This window comes from Emydura macquarii, unplaced genomic scaffold (genome assembly GCF_026122565.2).
Source record: "Emydura macquarii macquarii isolate MOO-44397 ecotype Brisbane River unplaced genomic scaffold, CSIRO-AGI_Emac_v2 contig_2473, whole genome shotgun sequence".
In the NCBI taxonomy this organism is placed as follows: Eukaryota; Metazoa; Chordata; order Testudines; family Chelidae; genus Emydura; species Emydura macquarii.
Genome location: NW_027132610.1, coordinates 33702056 through 33721297, shown reverse-complemented (window position 1 = coordinate 33721297; position 19242 = coordinate 33702056). Strand labels below are relative to the sequence as shown.

Sequence of the window (19242 nt, the reverse complement as noted above, 5' to 3'; positions counted from 1 at the left end):
TAAATAGGTGTAATTTTGTGGTGAAAAGCCTTAGTTATTCATAACTGTTCCAAGCCCAGTCATTGTCTTGTAATCTGTAGAGCCCAAATAATCATGTGGTTGTTCTGCAAGAACAGAAGAGTTACTCTTTAATTCCAGCACTTACATAGGTGCTTTCCATATTTAAAACTAACTCTTCCTGCACTTCCCTTTCAGCTTTGGTGGTGGTGATATAATAACTGCAGTACCTTCCAGCCTGTCTATATATGTTAGTGATTATGCTATAGCAATCCCTCACGGCCTAAGGGCTGTGGTAAAACTGTGAGAATCCTAGGAGATAAATTGGAAGCCAGACCATCTCCACAAAGGCTTTCTACCACTCTCCTCCATGCCCTGCCAGTGGGGCTTCAGTTGGACTATGCCTGTGCACTGTGGGAGGGAAATTTCTACTGCACATAGGAAGCACTCAAATAATATAAAGCCTCCACAAATGGCCTTTCTGCTAATTGGAGTCGGCAGCAACAAGGGTCAAGTTCAATATCTAGGGATTCCTTTCAACAATACAACACAAAACTGGCTTGAGCCTCCTCCCAGTAGCCTTGGACAATTACACATCTGCCTTTGGGTGCCTCTAAAGGCAATGCTTCCCCTCACGCAAGCACAAAGACTGAGTGTAGAAAAGAGACTTTTAATAAAAATAAAAAAAGGGGGGGAAATGAAAAAAATCAAATGTTTTCCCATTAACTTGGGAAAACACCACAAGCAGGATTCACATATATAAGCATGAGCAAAACACCCACCCCAGAGTATGCTGGGCAGTTTCCTTTTGCCTCAGGTTCTTAAATCCAGAAACAGGAAGTTCCTTTAATGTGCCCCTCCCTTCACAGCATCCCCACTCACAGTTGTTGTTCTTAGTCAGGGCAGACCCAGAATTTAAAGGTGCAGCTGCAGAGTTCACTTCCCACCCTTTTTGGAGAAGGCCACTCTATCACCACTCCACTCCACTGGCCACCTGCCAGTTGTTCTGATGCACTTTGTCACCTTCTGCTGTCACCTGCTTCTCTACTGTGACCTCTGCAGGTCAGTCTTCTGGGGTTCCTCCCACTTCTTAGTGATTTTCAGCTCTCAGTGATTGCCAGCTCTTGGGGGGGACAACTTCATTGCTGAAGCAGTCTGGACAGGAACATGTCCCACAACAAGCCATTTCAGCTCTAGTGATCACTTAATGAAACAAAAAGACTCCTAAGAGAATCTTAATTAGCTCTACCTTTGAACAGAGGGCAGGTCAAACCATGCCTCAGACTCTTAGGCAGAGCCACACCTCACAGCAGGGACACCTGTCTCCATCCCCTCTACCTATCACAGGGGCATCTGCATCTGAGCCCCCTGCTTACCAAGTTCAGTTCAGATGAGGTCAGTTCAATCAGCTCAGACTAAGTACAGTTCTGCTTCCCTTTACTCATACATTAAGGAGAACAATATTTCATTACCCCTGCATTAACACTAAGATGATTTGTAACCCAATACCAGCCAAAGTGATCATTTGGGCAAAACATTCCCATCATGCTGGTATCTAAGCAGGTTTGGTGTGCTCATGCAAATACAGTGTGGTCCTGAAGCCTCTTGTCCCACTCAGCGAGCTGAGCAGACCCTCCTTACATCTATAAACCTTCAACCCATCACTCGTCCTGGGCTGAATATTGCTTAAGATGTAGGTAAAGCCACTACTATTTTGGTGGGAAAATTCACTGTGGAGGGAAAGATATTTTTGTGGCAGTTTTGGTTTACGCTGCTTAAAAGTCCCGTCCAAAAAGGGATATATAAATGGGTAGGGTGTGAGTGAAACAGTCAAAGGTTCTTTGGTTGGGAAGCTGGAGAAAGGTGTAGATGGACTTCTGCCAATCTTACCAATCTGATGGATGTAACAAGACAATCCTTTGCCAGTACAAGGGAGTTACATTGAGCGTTAGGGGTTGAGATTTGATAGGGATGGCTGCATACAGGTTATGAAGTGCAGAAATGATCACTTGGTAAGCTGGGCGCAAGCAAACAACAATGTGTTTTAATATGGCTAAATGTATACATTCAGGAACAAAGAATGTAAGCCATAATTATATGGTGGGGGACTCTATCCTGCAAAGCAGTGACTCTGAAAAAAAATCTGGGGTTTGTGGTAGCTAATTGGTTGAACATGGACTTCAAGTATGATGCTGTGGTTAAAAGGGCTAATGAAATCCTTGAATGAATAAACGGGGGAATCTCGAGTAGGAGTAGAAAGATTATTTTACCTCTCTATTTAGCAGTAGTGTGATTGCTGCTGGAATACTGTGTCCACAATACAAGAAGAAAGTCAATAAACTAGAGAAGATCCAAAATAATGATGAAAGGAGTGGAAAATATACCTTATAGTGATAGATTCCAGGAGCTGAAACTTGAAGGTAGAAAAATGCGGACTGGAAATAAGGCATATCTTTTTAACAGTGAAAGTAATTAACCATTAGAAAAACTTACCAACGGCCGTGGTGGATTCTCCATCATGACAATTTTTAAATTGTCTTGCTAAAAGATATGCTGTAGGAATTATTTTGGAGAAGTTCTATTCCTGTGTTATGCAGGAGATCACACTAGATGATCACAATGGACCCATCTGGCCTTGTAATCTATGAATCTATGGAATGCTGTTTTTTAGAGGTTATTTTTTTCCCCTTTCCACAGCCAGCCAACTTTTCCTCTCAATAGCATCTGTGGCCTTCTGGGCTTTATGAGTCTGGGAAAGTCACATATATTTTTGGCAGAGTAGGCCCCAATCATTGTACACATGCACTCTCTGTCTGTCTGTCTGTCTCTCTGTCTAGAAACCATTGAAGATAATATGTCCAGTCTGTCTAATGATAGAATAACAACACAATAATGCTCTGGACGCCACTGCTTTGTGGTTTCTCCATACTGATGCTTTGACAATATGCCAAGGTATTACAACTGAGCCTTAGACACAAACTAATTATGGAGTGAAAAAAATTGGTTGTAATGTTAGAGAGAGTAGGATGGTTTGGGTTTTATTTTTTTTGGGGGGGGGGGATAGGAGCATCTGTAAAAGGAAACAATGGCATATTTCCCTGTCCCCCATCAGCTGTCATTTATTTTTTCATATTTGTTTAGAACATGTTTATTTTCCTTAAGATTAAAATGTGTCTGATAAAAGAAGCAATGATAGTATCACTTTAACAAAGCGCATTTTAAAGTGATTGCTACCCTTTTTTTCTACTGCTCTCTCCCGCTCTCTTCCCCTCCCCACACCCCCACATACAGCACCGCGACTAATAATACTTGAACTTAGGCCCAGTCTGTCAAGCGTTCTGTACACAGACCCTCCACTGAGCTCAATGGGAGTTCCATACCTGGAGGGCTTGCAGGATCTGAGCCTTACCATATGTAGCTTTTGACAACTTCAAAGCACTGTAAAGACATTAAGTAATCATCACAACACCCCTCAAACCAGGACATTTTATTACCTCCCGTTTTACAGATGAGGCACTGGTCCTTAGAAAGCTCAGGTGACTTATTCAAGGTCACACAGCAAGTTAGTGTTCCAATTCACGAATTACTGGCTCCTAGTTCTGTGCTCAGTTTACTTGAAGTAACTGACTCAGTAATTGATACAGTTTTACACGTTGAAACATCTGGGAAAATAAACATATTTGTATGTATTCAGTACATGAACAATACAGGTAAATGGCTGAGCTATAATAACTGTAACATTTGAATGGCATGTTAGTGCCCCACTTCTTTCCAAGTAAGTTTTAATTTTCTGACAGCTAATACCTACATTCCTTTTCTCTAACTCCTTCCCCTTTGGTCCAACTTCCCCTGCAGCTCTTTCATCCCTCTAGCCAATATCTGCTCCCAAGTATTTTGCTTTCAGGGAGAGACTGTCTCTTTGTAGCAGATGCCAGTTCCACTCTGTGGGATTGTAAACAGAAAGTACCCATGACAACTGATTCATTCCCCCATAGAGACCACACAAGGTACCTATGAAACGTCTGCATTTACAAAGAGCAAATCCTGTTTTCAACTCAGGTTCACAGCACAGAGTGCCAGAGCAGGTGCCAGGAGAATTCTTTTTGCCTTGAGCTGTGTGAATAAAGTAATATATGTTAAAGACCACAGTGTCGCTTTCAGCATTCTCTGTATTAAGTGCAGAGGGTAAGGTTCAGTCCACAGTATAATCATGTTCCCCCACCCCTAAAAGAATAATAATAATAATTTGTACCTGTATAGTGCCCTTCATTTGAGACGTTCACACTCTTAAAATGTTAATTAATTAAGTTTCACAATCCCTCTTTGAGGTAGATATTATCAGTCTCTTTTTCAAAATTGGTACATTTGGGAAATGAGAAATACAGGGCTATGTTGTGTCTAGCCCTGCACAAGTGTAAAAGGGGGAGAATATAAGGAGCCTACGTATGCATAGGGATAGACAAAATGCATTCCAGAAATGCAAGGACTGGAAAAAAACTGTAAGGAATCTAGTGCTGACAGTGCTACTCCTCTTCCAAAGGTGGAGAGGCAGAGAAGGGAAGGGCCATGACCCAGCTACCTAGGCTAATGTGGCAGTGGAGTGAATGCTACTCTGCATAAAAAGGTGTACCAAGAGCAACTGAGGTACATACTCTCTCCAGTGCTCCTAGAAGACATTGTGACTGTCAAAGGCACAGTGTCTCTACAGTTGGCCTCCTGCACGGAGGCCTAATTCCCCGAAGTCTAATAATGGCTTAGAGCTACAATCTTCCCCTTCATGATTTGGCCATGTGGGGCATAGAGCTGGGCATAAAACCCAGGAATCCTCTCTCTCAGACTTATGCTTTATTAGAAACCAGATGGTAGATACCTCTGTGTTTTGTTCTTTTTTTCTGTTTTTAATCCCACTCTTGCATATGCAGTAACCTTCATTTTTGTGAAATTTCATTTATACTGAACAGAATATTATTACCGCAGACACCAAGGCACTGTTACTAAGTAAGAAAAAAAAAAAAAAGAGCGAATGTAAATGTGTATAATTAAGAAAGGGTATCTGCATGATTTGGGGCTAGAAGAAAATTAAATGCTGGCTTTTAAGGGCTCAGGTGGTTTGCACTGGCATTGACTATTGGAAATATTGCATTATTTTAAAATGGCAGAACTCTTTGTGTAGCATCCATAAAAATGTTACTTCTTTAAAGCTACTTTACTCAAGGACAATGAAAAAAGGGTTATATTTAATCTACTTGAAGAAAATATATACTGGTGTTTACCCACCATTAAGTATACATCCTAATCCTATACTGTGTGTATACTCTGGGTTTTAAAGACAGCCTTGTTGGGAGGGGCAATGGAGGACTGGCACTATCTGAGCAGTAGTTGCTAAGGGCATTTTGACTGCCTAGGCTAGGAGTATGCATAATGGCCCCAGAGCTGCTGGGGAGATCTGTGTGCATTGGCAATGCTTCCTGTTCTCTACACCTTGTGAAAAGCTGTAGCCTGCCCATCAAACAGCAAATCCCTGAATCTGCTTGCTAATCCACAGGGGGGGAAAGGCCACAGCTGTGCTGCAACCCAGGGAGACACAACCCCTTTTGGACATTGAGTACTAGCTGACAGCATCACTAACCCCACCATTCCTCTTGTGCTCACAAAATGCATATTGTTGCTGCCCTCTCCCCTTAATTGGACCCAAAATGTGTATGACCTGATGGGCCTATTTGATATTACTAGTAGCCAGAAACTAGACAGAGGTTTAAGTCACAAAAGTAGCATTGGTTTAAGTAGCTAGAGCCCATGAAGCACTGGGTTTAGAGGCCTAGAAATGGGTTCCACTTCTAAACACTTCACAGTTCTTGCAGGCCTAGGATAGACACACTAGGACAGATCCCCAGATGTGTTAGGGCAGTGGCTCTCAACCTTTCCAGACTACCTTCAGGAGGCTGATTTGTCTTGTGTATCCCCAAGTTTCACGTCACTTAAAAACTACTTGCTTACAAAATCTTGCTTCATTAATGATCTGGAGGATGGGGTAGATTGCACCCTCAGCAAGTTTGCAGATGACACTGAGCTGGGGGGAAGTGGTAGATACCCTGGAAGGTAGGGATGGAATACAGAAGGACCTAAACAAACTGGAGGATTGGGCCAAAAGAAATCTGATGAGGTACAACAAGGACAAGTGCAAAGTCCTGCACTTAGGACGGAAGAATCCCATGCACAGCTACAGACTGGGGACTGACAAGCTAGGCAGCAGTTCTGCAGAAAAGGACCTGGGGGTTACAGTGGATAAGAAGCTGGATATGAGTCAGCAGTGTGCCCTGGTTGCCAAGAAGGCTAATAGCATATGGGGCTGCATTAGTAGGAGCATTGCTAGCAGATCGCGGGAAGTGATTATTCCCCTCTATTTGGCATTGGTGAAGCCGTATTTGGAGTATTGTGTCCAGTTTTGGGCCCCCACTACAAAAAGGATGGGGAGAAGTTAGAGAGAGTCCATTGGAGGGCAACAAAAATGATTAGGGGGCTGGAGCACAAGACTTATGAAGAGAGGCTGAGGGAACTAGGCTTGTTTAGTCTGCAGAAGAGAAGAATGAGGGGATTTGATAGCAGCCTTTAACTACCTGAAAGGGGGTTCCAGGGAGGATGGAGCTAGGCTAGGCTATTCTCAGTGGTGGCAAATGACAGAACAAGGAGCAACAGTCTTAAGTTGCAGTGGGGGAGGTCTAGGTTGGACATTAGGAAAACGTTTTTCACTAGGAGGGTGGTGAAGCACTGGAATGGTTTAGCTAGGGAGGTGGTGGAATCTCCATCTTTAGAGGTTTTTAAGATGCAGCTTGATAAAACCCTCGCTGGGATTATTTAGCTGAGGTTAGTCCTGCTTTGAGCAGAGGGTTGGACTAGATAACCTCCTGAGGTCCCTTCCAACGCTATGATTCTATATAAAAATACAAAAGTGCCACAGTCCACTATTACTGAAAAATGGCTTACTTTCTCATTTTTACCATATAATTATAGAATAAATCAATTGGAATATAAATATTGTACTTACATTTCAGTATATAGTGTATAGAGCAGTATGAACAGGTCATTGTCAAGTCATTGTATGTACGAAATTTTAGTTTCACTGACTTCAATAGTGCTTTATACGTACCCTATTGTTAAACCAGGCAAATATCTAGATAAGTTGATGTACACCCTGGAAGACTTCTGCATACCCCTGGTTGAGAACCACTGTGACAATTACACACCAGTCCTTACATGCCTCTAGAGGCAATACTTCCCCTCTCGCAAGCATGGAGACTGAGTGTAGAAAAGAGACTTTTAATAAAAGGGGAAAAGTAACCTGGCATTTATTTGGGAAAACGCCGAAAGCAGGATTCACATGCATAAAACCATGAGCAAAACCAGAGCACATTGGGCAGTCTCCTTTTGCTTCAAGTTCTTAAGTCCACCAACAAGAAGTTCCTTTAATGTGTCCCTCCCTTCACTGCATCCCCTCTCACAGTTGTTGTCCTTAGTCAAAGCAGACCCGAAGTTTAGAAGTGCAACTGGTCCGGGGAAGGGGAAGAGAAGGCACCTTGTTCACTCTGCTATCCAGCCACTAAGTTCTGGCTACTCACCGCTCCGCTGGCCCTTCCACCAGCAGCCCGGCTGGCTGCTTGTTGCATTACAGGCCATTCCACCAGTTGCCCACTAGTTGCCATGCCAGCCACTCTGCTGCACACCATCACCTTCTGCTACTACCTGCTTTTCTACTATGACTTCTGCCAGGTGGTTTCTTGAGATTTCATCCAGCTCTCTAAGTCTCAGCTCTCAGTGATTATCAGCTCTTAGTGGGTACTGAAGCTAGACAGGAGCAGTCCCACACTAGATGATTTCAGCTTTAGCAAGCACTTAACAAAATTCCTAATAAAATCTTAATTAGCTCTATCTTTGAACAGTGGGAGAAGAAGATCAAACCATGCTTGGGACTCTTAGGCACAGCCCATACTCCCAGAAAGAATACCCCATCACCCTTCCCACCCCATCAACCTTCACAGGCCTCTGGCATCCGAGCCTCTTGCTTAGCCAGTTTGGTTCAGATGATAGTGACCCTTCAATCAGAACAGGCTAAGCACAGTCCGGCTGCTCTTTGCACATTCAGTAAGGGGAACAACACTTCATTACCCCTGAATTTAACAGTAAAGTGATGTGTAGACCACAAATCATTTTGGCAAAGCAGTCCCATCATGCTGAGCACCCAAGCAGGGTGGCTGTGCTCATGCAAATACCAGCTTGGCAGGGGAGAGTCCATTCAGACCCTGCTTACAAGTAGGTGTTTGCCCAGTCAGCGCTTCCATAAGAGAAGCCAATAAAGAAGCAAAAAAGTGAACTCATTGAAGAGGTAAAGAACTCTGACCTGTCAATCTGTACCTAAACATTTGATTTCTGCAGAACTCCTTGGGAACTAGAACAGCAACATTTACATGACCTCTGCAAGTTCTAATCTATAATAGTTTTATTGGGACTAAAGCTACCTGTTTTTGAGATTTGTCCATTTGGAGTATGTGTTTGAGACCTTGTCCTGTGAATTCCCAGTGAGATCTGTTTTATTAATTTTTAGCTTACGCAGATTCCAGTAGCCTAGATGTTGGTAGCACAAGCAGCAAAAGAGGGAAGGTTTGGTTTCTATAGCTCACTTCCCCCAGTGCCGGCATCTTTGCTCAAATTAGTTTCTTATTGTTGGTGAGGGCCAGAGAGATTAGGATCACATACATTCTGATCAGATGCCTTTGTTCCTCAAAGGGTAAATTTCACTGGTGTTAAGTATCTCCTGGCTGGACTGAATGGTAGAAAACGAAAGGAAGAAAGGAAGGAGCCAAAAATTATACTATTAAATTGCTCTACTCCAGCTTTGAATTAGAAGCGGAGGGATAACCCTTTGCTATATGATCATGGTTCACTGATGGTTCACCAGATTCATTGCATAAAAAAAAAAAAAAAATCCCATACTTATTCTGTGGAAATACAGAAAGTTGAAAATTCATTATGACATTTTAAGGGGAAATAAAAGACTGAGAGTCTAATGTTAATATCTTCAATTTATACAGAAAATCCAGGCATGATCCTAGAGACAATCCTTTCAAGTAGTTGAATGATGGCCTGCATGTAATTTAATAAGTGACAATTGTAATGCTTATGAAAAGTGGAGAAGCTCTCAAACACATTGGTTTTGCTTTGATTGCTTGTGAAATCATTGTAAACAAGTAAACCCAACATTACCTCAGTCACTGAAACAAATTCCAGCCTAAGGGAAAAAGGTTATCAATGCCAGGGCCACTTTCATGCATAATCCAATGAGTTAATGCCACACACTTCTATAATTAAAAGAGCATCCTTCTGTAGGTGTACTAGGAGCAAGATTACTGATTTCACGAGTCTAATGACAAATGTGAACTTCTGATTAAAATAGAATTTTTTCAGCATGAATGCTTCATTCTGAAGTGAAGTAGTCTATTGCTAAAATTGACGTGAATTACTATATGCATAGCTATATTTAACAACAATTAGAGGTTAACTGTACATTAGCTTTTCCTCTTTCTATTTACAGAGTCTCATGTAAAGAGCAGGTTCTAAACAGAAAGTGAAGCATTTCTTTTTGCCAGTTGAAAATCTTCATGTGTTTTGATGGGTACAAAACAAGTGTCTCTGGGCATTCAAATTCTGTGTTTTAGCAACTTGCCCCAACTCTGGTTTCCCTTCATCTTTTCCCATAGACAGCAGCTGCTACCAGCTGATACAGTATATTGTTTTCTATGGGTTCCTGCGGTGTCTGATTTTTCACACTCTTTCTCCTCAGATCTTTTTTACCCTTGGTGCAATTTGGCTTGTGTGTCCTGCTTCACGTCACCAGCTTTTTGAACAGGCGCCTCCCACCTCCAATCTCTCCCTCCTCAGCACAAACCACAGTAATGCTTTTAGGCTGAGAGGACAGCATACAGTTGCCTCTTAAACCCTATCAGTGATGCTTCTTTTTAAGCCAGCAACAGTTGCTCTCACAGCTGCACAATGGAGTGGATTTTGGTTTATTATGCTGCCTTCTATCCACAAGGTACCTCAAATGCTTTACAGAATAATTAATTAAATACTGATACATGAAGGCAAAGGAAGACAGCTTCCCATGTTTAGCATAGACATTAGAACCTGTTTTACACAGAAGAGGGGATGTTGTCTGGGACACCAGAGTTATTTCTTTCTCTCTGCAAAAAATTTTAGGAGATCTTTAACTTCAGATTTGACTGGCACCACGCAGGAGCAAAGGTGAAGTAGAATCGATGCTTGTACCTTAAGTGATACTTTCTTCTGAATGCTTCATTGCATGAACGCTTCATTAATAAAAATGTGCTTTATTTCATTTATATCTGACATCTTTTGAAATCTATCCTATCTGCATAGAGTTATTTCAGAATCTAGTGGTCTCACTTCCAAAATGCCCACAGACAGACTGTTCGTTCTTTAGTCTTAATGTAGATTTGGTCCAAAAGCCCCCAGGCCCAGACGCAATGATGCTACCACCTGAGTCATAATGATGGCATGATATTCATTGTTCACTCTACCCGAGCAAGGGCATAGCCTCCACATCTCTCAGCTTCAGAAATAATAGGTTATGTACTTGATTGTTCCAAAGTCAATATATAACCATGCCACTACCAGGTCATCTAGCCAGCCCACAAATCAGTTTGTAATTAGTAAAACCTAAATTTCACTCTAATTATATTTAAAATATTTGTTTGGGTGTCTGTTGCTGTGGTTAAAATTCCAAGTTAAAATTCTGGCTTTATGTCACATATGGAAATGAGCTTGCTGGCCTATCCTCAGTTCCCAGTTGTGCCTGTCACAAAAAAAAAACATGCATGGTTTGGTATGATTAACAGCATTTGCTCAAATGATACTCAGGACCAGAATGGCTGATCTGTTGTTGGTCACAATTGAGGTGTGTTGGCAGATCTTGTGGCAAATCTTACATTGTACCTACTCACATTCTGCCTCCCAAGACCAGTCTTCAAAACTAGCCCAATGACTATTTCACTGTGGATAAATCCTTAAATAATCATTGAGCGAGAGAAATAAAATGACTTTGTAGTCCAGTGGGTAGGGTACTCATATGGGAGATCCCAGGTTCTATTTCCCTGTTCTAATCATTCTTTTTCCATTGTGGAACATCTTCAACAGAAAAGATTGAATATCTCATATCTCAGGGTTGGAGCCCTTACCTGAGAGCTTCTCCTGTTGAAATCCTTTCATCCTCTCTGGTGGGGGTAGAGAGGAGATTGAACCAGCATCTCCCACATCCTAGGGAAGTGCCCTAATTACTGTACTAAGGGTTCTAACCTGGGTGCTAGGAGTGGATTTTGCCTGGGAACTGATCTGTTAGGCAGCCTCTGAGCATGCCCACCAGATCAGGCTCTGCGTGTGACTTAGGTGTCTGAATCACTCTAGGATTTAGACAGGAGATAGGCATCGACCAGTGTGGATGGCTTGAGGAAACTTTTACCCTGAAAACTTAGGCACTTACAGGGTTCAAGGGGAGTTTTGTGGATCACAATGGAGCCAAAACTGGATTTAGGCCATAAACCCAAGATTTAGGCATAAAAGAATCTTTGTGGATCCCATCCTGAATGCCTCACATGCATGCAAATGCTCTGTGCACTAGATTGCACGCAGAAATTTAGAGGTCAGATTAAACTCACTTTGAAAATTTGGCCTATAATATTTTGGAAAAAAACCCAAACATGTTTGCTACGCTTGTGAGCCAGCACAGTTGTTACTGCTGTAGAATTAGTTTGGACTAAACTTTTACAGGGGAAGAAGCTCAGCATTCTATTTTATGTTCCTGTGGTACTGTTTGTGACAGTAGAGGCCACTGACTTTAAATGGGAGAAAAATTTCATAAGGAGCAACACCATTTTAGAAGATCAAAACTTTTGCTGTGTAAACAGGCTGGAGAAAACATTGTCAAAAATGATTAAAAGGTCTTTGAAAATATAATTCTAACAATCAAAAACAAATTAGCTACCAGTTAACATGATTATGTGCTTTAGAAAGTGGCTTTTAAGTATGAAACCAACAGTTTTATATGATGCAGGTCCATAAAAAGGAGATATCAAAGAAACCCACAACTGTAAAATGTTAACAAAGCATTTGGAAAATTAATGGAAGATCATACTGTAGGTGATTAGATTTATTTGGAGATCTTTTTAAGGAGATATGCTGACTAGATTTTAATGAAAACATTTACTTTGATGACTTTAATGAACTGGGTTTAGTCAGTAAGAAAACATGAAACATCAGATTCTTTGACATGATAGAAAATATCACCTTTCAAACACCAGGCAGAATTTCAGAGTAGCTATTAATCTGTCCGTTACCTTGCCAATGCTGGGAAATGACTGCTACATTTTCAAATGTCATCAGTACTGTTTGAGTCACAGTATACATAAACGGAGCGGTTGGATATTCGTATGAGCCTTGTCTACACAGCTTAGCTTCCACGGCATTAGCAGTGTTGTATGGCCTACTAACATTTTAAGCACTTTGTTTAACTCTGGTCTCATTAGCACAGTACTTAACATGCTGGCTGCAGCTAGTGGCTCAAAACATTGCTACCACGAGTGGATCTCCACCATTGTTAACAAGAGTGGAAATTGTTTGCAACATTTCACTACTGTAAATAAGATGTTTTTCGCAGGAGTGTAATGGGCTGGCACTCATTGTCTGAAACAACCTGTTAGCAGATATTGAGCCTGCTGAGAAAGTGTTAAGTGGATTTTGTTCACTCACTGGTACAGCTGACTTATCGCTCCACACAGGTGTAAGGGAGATGGATATAGCCAATAGGTTCGGTGCAAACAAGAGCCCTAGAAGAAAGGCTAGTATTATTTTGGAGTTGCATTTTTGTTAATATCTGTCCCAGAGAAAAGTGACTTTATTATCCTTAGTGTGCCATTTTGTTTGGAGTGGAGTGGAGTGAGGACTTGCTTGTATGTAATTCTAGACGATTCAGTACGAAAATATGACCCTCTGTGTTTGAAAGAAAACTTTACAACCAGAATGAGCATTAAAGAGGAACTTCCATCTCTGCATTAGTTCAACATCCTACACATTCCATTGTAGTTTTTCTTCTGTGAGCCTAAAAAGTTAGAGGCTTCTTCGATGGTGCTTAGCATTTATAATGCATTTGTTCAGGCAGACGTGCTCATAAAATTACTGAACCATTCAAAGTAACATGATGCAAATAAAGCTTGTTTCAGCTGTGTGAAAGAGACTGTGTCTTTCCTCTCCAGAAATCCTAGAACACAAACTTCTCACTGCAGTTTAGCAGATTCTACTGTGCTGGCGGCTGGTGTTTGCATTGTTACTGCTCTTTTTCTCGGCTTTTTTTTTTTTTTTTTTTTTTTTTTTGCTGGTATATTTATTTATAAAGGAGTTATGAGACCATGAGTGAAGATAGAAAAGATGGTTCCCTTTTGGCTTGAAAAGTGACTGACACCAGTCAGCAGGTCTTGTTGTCAGTGGTGCTGGAATTTCTTCATGAGAGAATGGAAAGTGGGTTCCTATCAAGTTTAGTTAGAGTTCTTTTTTCCAGTGTAGCCTGTCGTCCTTGTTCTGTACACATTGAAATTGTCCGTTAAACCTGTGGTTCCTTAAAAAAGATACACAGAACAGATCTTTTGGCTTTTTTTAAAAGATTGACCAATACAGTTAAATTCTGATCTGATAGAGATGCCATGTAAGAAAGAGATTATTGCATATTGAGAGGTAGATTATTTAATCAGTGGGACCTGTCAGGGACCTTTAAAAAAAATATCAACCATATGACTGAGTTTCCCATCACAGTCCAGACTACTTTAACTTCTACTTTTCCAGTTTGAACCTGGTGTTGAAATCTTCTGCAACATGTTGAATAGGGGATATGTGAGTCTACGTACAGGTAGAAGAGAGGGGAGAGATGTATCTGATACAGTGGGTGGAAGGGAGGCAAGAAAATTGTTCCTTTTAAACAGGAAAATCTCTCCATACTGTGTTTGACACAGCTCCGGGAAGACTGTAATACCATTTTCCTGACTTGTTTCCTGCTGACCAAATTATGGTATAGATTATCTCTTTTGTTAGTTGGTTTTATAACGGAAGTGTAGCATAATCCTTCTGGAAAGAAAGTGATCGGGTGGGGGGGGAAGGTAGAAGAATCATTATAGTGACTAGAGCTGGGTGAAATTTTTCAGACCAATAGTTTACTGGCCAAAAAATGCAGCATCAGCTGACCCAAAACTATTCATGAATTTGACCCAATTACTTTTGGTTGGAAAAAACTTTTTCCAGGACAGTAGTGTGTTTTCCCTTATAGCCTGTAGACTACTACTGAGGCCACTTAGCTAGAAGGTGGAGGTTTGAATTTCCAGATGCTAGAGCTGAGACTTGAATTCAGATTCCCCATGAGCAACATAGCCACCAGGCTATAGGCTGTTCTGGAGGGGGAGGAATCTCTTCTGTTGAAGCTGTTCCATTTTATATGAAATACTTCAATATTAATTAAGCCAAAGAGACAGCAAGTAGGACTGATTCTATATAGCATGCTGATTAAGGCACTTATTAAGCAGGTAGAAAAATGTTGATTCAAATCTCTCTGCCTGATTCAAAGGAGGGTTTTGAATCCATCTCTCCTCCCAGGTGAATGTTTATTCAGCAGGCTGTACAGCTGTTCTCTCTTTGGCTCAATGAATAAGTAGTTATTCAAAGGGGAACTGCTTCAAGAGGAAAAAATGAGAGCACCCGCATAACCTGGTGGTTAAGCTGCTCACCTAAAAACAGAGAACAGCTGAGTTCAAGTCCCTGTTTTACAGGGGTGATTCATATCTAAGTCTTCTACTTCCCAGGTAAATGCCCTTGCTATTAGGATAAAATTATAAAGGGAGGAATGGATTAGATGCACATGGTTTGTTGACAAATTCCAAAGGTTTTTTTAACCTCCCCCCCGATTTTTCAGTTTGTTGGCTGAACTGAAAAATCAGTTATTCACCTAGCTCCATTTATAAGAGGCATGACACAAACACACCTTGTTCCTAAGAATGACTTCCTAGCTCTGGCTTAGTGAAAGTTTGCCTGCTTATAGGAACTTTCTTCCCAGCATGCTCTTCTGGGGCTGGCCCTTTACAATTGGTAGAACCAACCAACTAAAGTCCTTATGTGGCACTTTGTAGCTAACTGCTGCTTTCTACAGCTTCTTTTTTCTAGCAGGTAAGTGTTCTTAACTCTGTTTGTTTCTCTCACCGTGATCCCTAGTTTTTCCATATATATGCCTGGTCAAGGAAACTTAGAACTGTAAAAGCAATAAAAGTTCAGTTCTTAGCCTGTTTTCAACTACTCTGTCTTGGGTCTGTATGATTACAGAGTCCAATTCTGAATCAGGCTGTGGAGCTTATGCCTTGAGCCCTCTGACAGCTCCAAGCATGTGAGCTAAAATAATAGTTTCCTACCTCACAGGATTGTTGTGAGGCTTACTTAATGGAGAGTGCATTGAGATGCTCAGATGAAAGGTGCAGTGCTGTACAAGTGCTAATTGTTATTAATTATTAGTATTAGTGTTTAATTGGATGAATCCTTCATGGTAGTGAGCATCTGCAAATCTAACAGGAGAAGTCCTGAGGTTGTTGGAAGGTACCAGAGCTCAGCTTCTTTCAGAATTTGGCTAACCATTACTGGAGTAGCTCTAATGATGTGAAAGGCAAAGTGTTTTTGTATGCTGGAGGATTATTTTTGTTTCATGCAAATCTGCAAACCAACACTTTTTTTTTCTCTTTCATTTGTTTGCTACCTTTTAAGGCACTTATTGTAAAGAGTGATTGAATATCTGATTAACATTGTGTAAGAACCCTTTTTGCCCAATTTCCTGATGAGACGCCAAACCAGTCCAAATCCCTGAGAGGTAATCCCACGATCCAATGTCAACATAATCTCCCCAAGACAGCTTAAATATTTGTAGTTCTTTCTTAAATCAAGAAATCCCTTGAGGTTTATACCAATCCCAATTTAAAAAAATAACTTGACCTGAAAACTCTGGAGCAGTGTTTGAATGAGGTTGTCTCGCCTCCAGCTCCTTGACCAAGTTGCTTGAATAATATATACAAGGTCACAATTTATAATAGACTATGAAAATTATGCATCCAGTGAAAGGCTAGGGGAAGGAAAGAAGGGGTGGCCATCGGGGGAGAGGCAGCATTTATTGTGATTACTAGAAGGGGGCCTCAGTGGGCTAGGATTATTGTACTTTAAGTGAAATTGATTTTGTACATGATTTGATTTTAATCTAGTTTAGATGAATCAAATTCTGCAAGGAACAGATATTTAATTTAGTACATGAGGATGAAAAGGACATCAGTTCAGAGAAGTTTAATGCATATGATGTGATAAAAGCAATATCTGATTATGAGAGGGTTTTTTATAGTAATTCCTTTCTATTTCACTACTACTTGGATAACTTTTTCTGCTCAGAACATTTTTTTTTCTTATACAGCTAAGATTTTAATCTCTTTAATAGTATTTAGTCTGATTGCCTGAGTTAAAATAATAAAAATTAAAAAAAATTGAGAGAAAGGGGTGAGGTTGAAAGCAGTGTTGCAGACATATGCAAGTTTTTGTTGTAGGTGTGCTACTACGGGAAGCAAAAAGCTTTCTCTCTCTCATAGCTGGTTGCTTGTCACAAGCAGGTTCCTTAGCAGAAAGAGTCATAGCTGTCTTGTTACAGACTGCAGTTGTAAACAAAGGGCCTATGAAAACCAATCTCCTGCAATTTTCCAGTCTACTGTTTTCTAATGTAGAGGAGTTAGAACACTTTTCAATTTTGAATATGCTGTTGTTGAACAGAGGTTTCCTATTCTTTAACGGTTAGGACCAGATGGAACTGTTTTCAGAGATTAACATTGGAGCTGGGAGAGCCATCCATGCAGAGAATGGAGACAAAGAAAAGTTCAGATGATGTATACATAGGTTTCTTTTTCTTATAGAATAATTTATAAGTATTTTTCCTTTTTTTTTTTTTTTTTTTTCCTCCCTGAAGTCTGATTATTGGAGGCCTCTTAGTGGAGTATTTCCTATCAGAAGAAGCAAATACTGTTGATTCATTGACTTCCCTGCAGATTATTATAGATGAACCAGAGTACCTATTCCTTCTCTTTCACTGAGGAATATTTTCTGTTCTGATGCTTAATGAACAAACCTTTTATATGCTCAAGGAAAAGATTTACTATGCTGGAAAGGACGTTATATTATCTTCTAACATCACAATGATTTGCATGAGTCATAATGATCTACTTGAGTAAATAATATATATTAAAAAAAAGAAATGAGGGAGAATTTTTACATAATAGATGCCAAGCAGGAGTTTGCAGAAAAGCATTTTAATACATCACTCTAGGAATGCTTGATTATATGTCACCTTGCTGTACTTGTGTTGAAACAAATTACAAATGCTTTTCCCCTCTTTGTAAAAATATAATTAAGCTTCTCCATTTGTTGAAATGCTTTACCATAGCAGAGGAAGATGAGAAAAAAATCTGTATAGACCTTACTGACTGTGACTGTGACATAGGGCCGTCCCTTTCCATACAGAGATCCAATCATCTGTCTCAAGCATTGCTGGTACTAAAAGCTGAAGCAGTTTAAAGGTAGGGTTTTTTAAATCAATTCAGACTGAGGCAAAGTCTTGTGTGGACACTCATAAGATACATCGATATAAGGTAGTGTCTGTGTGGGGCTTTACAGTGGTTTAAAAAAGAAATTAAGAACTCATTTTAAACAAGTGCCTGTTTTCTGCGTAGACAAGGCTCTGGTATTACTTCTCATGGTATCATTTTAAGGCCATCCTGTCCAAGAGTTGCAGACACTGTGCCTCCCTTCCACAGGCCAGTGGAAATAGATAACAAATATATCTGGTGGGTAGGGCTGATCCTGCCTCAGGAACTATTTGGAAAGATAAGCTGAGAGAGTGGTCTGGAGTGACAAGGAGACACTATGTCCTTTTGGGTTTGGAGGCTGGATTTTGCTAACCAGCTAAGCAGTAAAAGTCTTGAGGTCAATCTTGAGCCTGCTGAGGAAGCAAAATTGGACAATGCAACAACTATTGGTTTAGCTTTTAATATTTCACTCTGATATTTTGCCAGGAAAGAAAACACTGCACCCACTCACCCATAGATGCACACTTGCTGTAGAGAGAGATTATCTTCTCAGATTGTTCACTTTTAATATATTTTTTAGCCATCAACTTTGTTTACTTGTCTGAATTTCACTATCCTGGGGCAAATAAGGCTTAGTTTGTTTTTGGTCACATGAGGCCTGTGTGAAGTGGTGTTAGATGCTGTTAGGGTTGAAGTAACAAAGTATTAGATAGGTCCATGCCTTATCGATAATCTCTGATTTCTACCATGTGCAAATACTCGTGTTTCAATCTCTTTCCTTGAGATTCTGGAAGTAATGAGAATTCTTTTGTCATTGCTGACTGTAAGTCCTGTGCTGAGATTACATCAGTTCATTTAGCTGGAGCTTTTCAGGGATCCGTTGGCAGGAATTGATTTTCTTATTTTAGTCCTTTGGCTTTTTGGATTCTGATCCAAAGGCATACTTGTATCTATTTCAGACAATTACCAGAAAACATTATGCTAGGTAAGGGAGGGAAGCAGCTTTTCTTTTTTTGTATAAAGGTACTTCACAATTGTTGAATGTGTTAAAGCATTTTGCGTCATGTTACAATCCCAACTGGTCTTTCTTGACAGTAGATGGGATGGAATGGTGGAAAACAAAAAACCATTTAACTCTGGACACTCACTGATAGGATAAACAGACCTAGCGTAATTAGAAAACCCAGAATATTGCCATTTTTATAGTGTCACATTTCCTAACCCCTTTTTGCTCTTTAAATAGCCTTAAAACCTGAAAGGCTATGTCCAGCATTGCAAATCTACCACAGAGAATTCGAAGGGGTTTGGCATACTTTGCAGTGACAGCTGAGAACAGAGCTGGCTGGCATGGAGTGCTTAGCGGAACAATAGAGTAGGTGGTATCTTCAGGAGTGTAGGATTAGGTAACAAAGCAGATGGACTGCTAGCTTTAGAGGTTCAGCTAATCCTTCACAAGTGTGATGAATAAGAATTTAGGACTGATCCTGCTGCCCTCACTTTGGCAAACTGCAGGGTATGCTGGATCAGGCCCATCGACTTC

At 40.6% G+C, this 19242-nt stretch overlaps 2 protein-coding genes and 1 long non-coding RNA gene across 5 annotated transcripts in view; 2 read left to right on the top strand and 1 right to left on the bottom strand.

The window, feature by feature from the left end:
- LOC137163108 (protocadherin-9) overlaps positions 1 to 10099 on the top strand; it is a 153781-nt gene extending 143682 nt beyond the window's left edge. The window contains exon 3 of the mRNA XM_067563210.1: positions 9833 to 10099. Coding sequence (XP_067419311.1) covers positions 9833 to 9985 — 153 coding nt within the window. The 3' untranslated portion in view covers positions 9986 to 10099. The remainder of the gene's footprint in view (positions 1 to 9832) is intronic.
- On the bottom strand, positions 3515 to 11383 carry LOC137163110 (uncharacterized). The gene is made up of 3 exons (XR_010922628.1): positions 11247 to 11383; positions 3806 to 3939; positions 3515 to 3659 (listed from the first exon to the last, which is right to left on the bottom strand). It is a non-coding gene; the product is annotated as an uncharacterized lncRNA (long non-coding RNA).
- Positions 11384 to 14849: 3466 nt separating this feature from the next.
- LOC137163109 (protocadherin-9-like) overlaps positions 14850 to 19242 on the top strand; it is a 659443-nt gene continuing 655050 nt past the window's right edge. For 2 of the 3 annotated variants that reach the window (XM_067563214.1, XM_067563212.1), the window contains exon 1: positions 15127 to 15267. The gene's annotated coding sequence lies outside the window, so the exon portion shown is untranslated. Of the gene's footprint in view, positions 14907 to 15126; positions 15268 to 19242 lie in introns of those variants that run through there. The other variant, XM_067563213.1, reaches the window with a different exon arrangement.